The 2791-nt window shown below is 43.7% G+C and overlaps 1 protein-coding gene across 1 annotated transcript in view; it reads right to left on the bottom strand.

The window, feature by feature from the left end:
* Positions 1–435: 435 nt before the first annotated feature.
* Positions 436–2791, bottom strand: part of LOC118320731 (USP6 N-terminal-like protein) — a gene marked incomplete in the record, with an annotated part of 18319 nt that continues 15963 nt past the window's right edge. The window contains 2 exon segments of the mRNA XM_035651791.1: positions 436–1808; positions 2000–2152. Coding sequence (XP_035507684.1) covers positions 1195–1808; positions 2000–2152 — 767 coding nt within the window.

The raw sequence follows: 2791 nt of genomic DNA, 5'->3' as shown, positions 1-2791 counted from the left end.
CTGACTGTCTGTCTGACTGTCTGTCTGTCTAACTGTCTGTCTGACTGTCTGTCTGTCTGACTGTCTGTCTAACTGTCTGTCTGACTGTCTGTCTGTCTGACTGTCTGTCTGTCTGTCTGTCTGAGAGGAAGTTTACAACAGTGATATCTCTACAGACACACAGCTGCAGTGGAAGCTAATGACCGAGCTACATTTACTCTGCACAGACTGTTTTAATTATTATTATTATTATTATTTGGTTAAAGTAAGCGACCCTTCCTCAGACTTTACCTCTTAACTTCCTCCTTTCCTGTTGAAAAGAACCAAACTGTGACGATAGTTAAAAGGTAAAAGTGACATATCTGTAGTACAAGTTAGCTATATAATGTTACACTAACACTAACCAACCAACTAATCTAATCAATCATTTGCTATATAACATTATTTACATCAGAAAGCTAATTTTGACAAAATACTAGATAACTAGCAAGCTAATTTCATCAATTGTTAGTGACAGTTTTTTAGCTAACTTAGATAACTTTTTATTATTTGTTATTATTACAATTATTACTTAGTTTTTAAAGGAAACTTTAATCAGAATTTATTTCGACAATCCTACGTTGTAAATGACCTTTAATCCTTAAATATACGTCTCTTTTATCTTTTAACCATCTTCAAAACGTGGTTGTCTTTTCAACATGGATTAACCTAGCACGTAGCATATCTAAATACAGGAAAGGAGGAAGTTGACTGAGGCTAGCTCAACTGTGATTGGAGCCCAGAGCAAAAGGGGCGGGGTTTAGGAAGGGTCAATTAGATAATAAAAGATGTCCTTTTCATTTTCTTCAATAATAATATTTGGAATTTCTCTGCAATTGAAGCCACATTCAAATAGTTTGTGAGAGACCGATTAAAAACAGAATGACCAAATTTTAGTCCTCTATGTGGGCCAAGCTCTAAAAACACTACACTTCCCATAATGCAACTCTTTAGACCCTCCCTGTGTGGAAAACACCCAAACTTTTAAACAAAGGAGGACGTTTGACTAACTTTTTAAAATTACCAAACTGAAACTGAAACATATTTATAAGCAATTATTGCTTGACATCGATAATCTGACCGATCAATCGCACTCGTGTAGTTCAGAGCCAACTCCACACACACATAATCCAATAATAACAAACAGAGAGGGCACATAATCAATAAATCTGAGCTTCACGAGGTTTCAGGGTCCCGTGTTTCCTCCGACGCTTCACTAGAGTCCTGGTTCAGGTTCCTGTCGGTGCCCAGAGCCGAGGCCTGCTCCAGCAGCTGGACCAGGTAGTGGTCCTCGGCCCTCTCTGCCGCAGACAGACTCTCCAACTGAGCCAGACCCGAAGCCGGTGACGCCACCTGGGCTACGGGCGCCGAAAGAGTCCGTGGGGCCGTGCAGGAGGACTGCTCGGTGGTGGCGGCAGAGGAGTCGTCTATGGAGGGCTGATCCGGTGGCGAGGGGCGGTCCACTGCTTGACTCCCCGGGGGGCGGTAAGGCGGAGGGCCCGTGAGCGGGGAGCTGTCGGGGGTGAGTGGAGCCTCGCTGTGGATGATGACAGGGTCCGGGGAAGGCAGCGGGGCCTCCTCCTCGTCCACAGCCTCGAGGTCCCTCGGGTCCTTGGAGGGGCTCTGGTCTGGGGATATGGAGTCAGGCTGGTGGGAGATGATGTGGAGGCTCAGGCCGGGTCTAGGGAACCCGCTGGCCGAGGACGACTTCCCTCTGGAGGGCTGGACTGGACTCAACAGCACCGGCAGCTCCTGACCCAGAGGCTTACGGGGCAACTCGTCGGGTTTCCCTGAAAACAAAGGGGAAAGAAGTTGATTTAGATTTCTTAAAATTTCCCTAACACGTAAATATGAGGAAGCTAACAGCGCTCTGATCACGGTTTCATAGACTGTTTGTCCTCAGTTCATATGGAGGTTGTAGTATTGATGTAAACTCAGGTGAGTCCGTGTTGTCTGTCAGTGTTTCGGTGCAGCTGTGTACCTGGAGGAGGAAGGTCCAGCTTCATCTTCCTCAGTTCGGTCATGGAGGCCTGAAGCTGCTCGACGATGATGTCGTCACTGTAGAAGAAAGTTTGAGCGATCCGCTCCTGCAGGAACTCCCTGAGCTCCTCCAGAGACATCTTCAGCAGGCGCTCTGCACACAGATTATATGTTAAATTATATATAAGATTATTATCATCAATCAGCTGTGTACAAACTGAAATGTCTCCATAATACAGATTAAGTGTCAAATAGAATTTACTCAGTTTTTCACATTTTCTTTATTCAGATAATTTCAGATTTAACTTATAATTCAGCAGCTTTAATATTCAAGAACTTTTATTGTTTAATGTAATAAAGGTAAACATGTTGATATTGTTTAAAGTATCACAGACTGTTAGACGAGGTTCTCTTAATGGGAGAAGTCACATAGAAGTTCCTGGACTGCCAAGAACTAGTCCGGTATATGTGGACCAGGTCTGTTTGGGGTCCCACATTTACAGTAACATATTATTTATAAATCATTAACCTCATCAGACGGCATCCAGAAGATAATAAAACTGGTTTTAAATCAATAAATTAAACAAAGAGTTAGCCATTTTGCTTTCTTCACGTCTCTGCTGACCATGTGCAGAACCGATTATAATGTGATACATCATTTGTGAGCGCAGGACCGCGAATACTACCGGTACCTTCACCGACTCAAGATCGCTAAAGCTAAGCTAACCTTTAATGTGTCGAACCGTCCCTTTAATGTGTTGAACTGTCCCTCTAAAGGCCGAAGTATGCTTGC

This window comes from Morone saxatilis, unplaced genomic scaffold (assembly GCF_004916995.1).
Source record: "Morone saxatilis isolate NCDOM2014 unplaced genomic scaffold, NCSU_SB_2.0 Contig11, whole genome shotgun sequence".
In the NCBI taxonomy this organism is placed as follows: domain Eukaryota; kingdom Metazoa; phylum Chordata; class Actinopteri; family Moronidae; genus Morone; species Morone saxatilis.
Note: the sequence above shows the minus strand (reverse complement) of the source record. Positions and strands in the feature narration are given on the sequence as shown.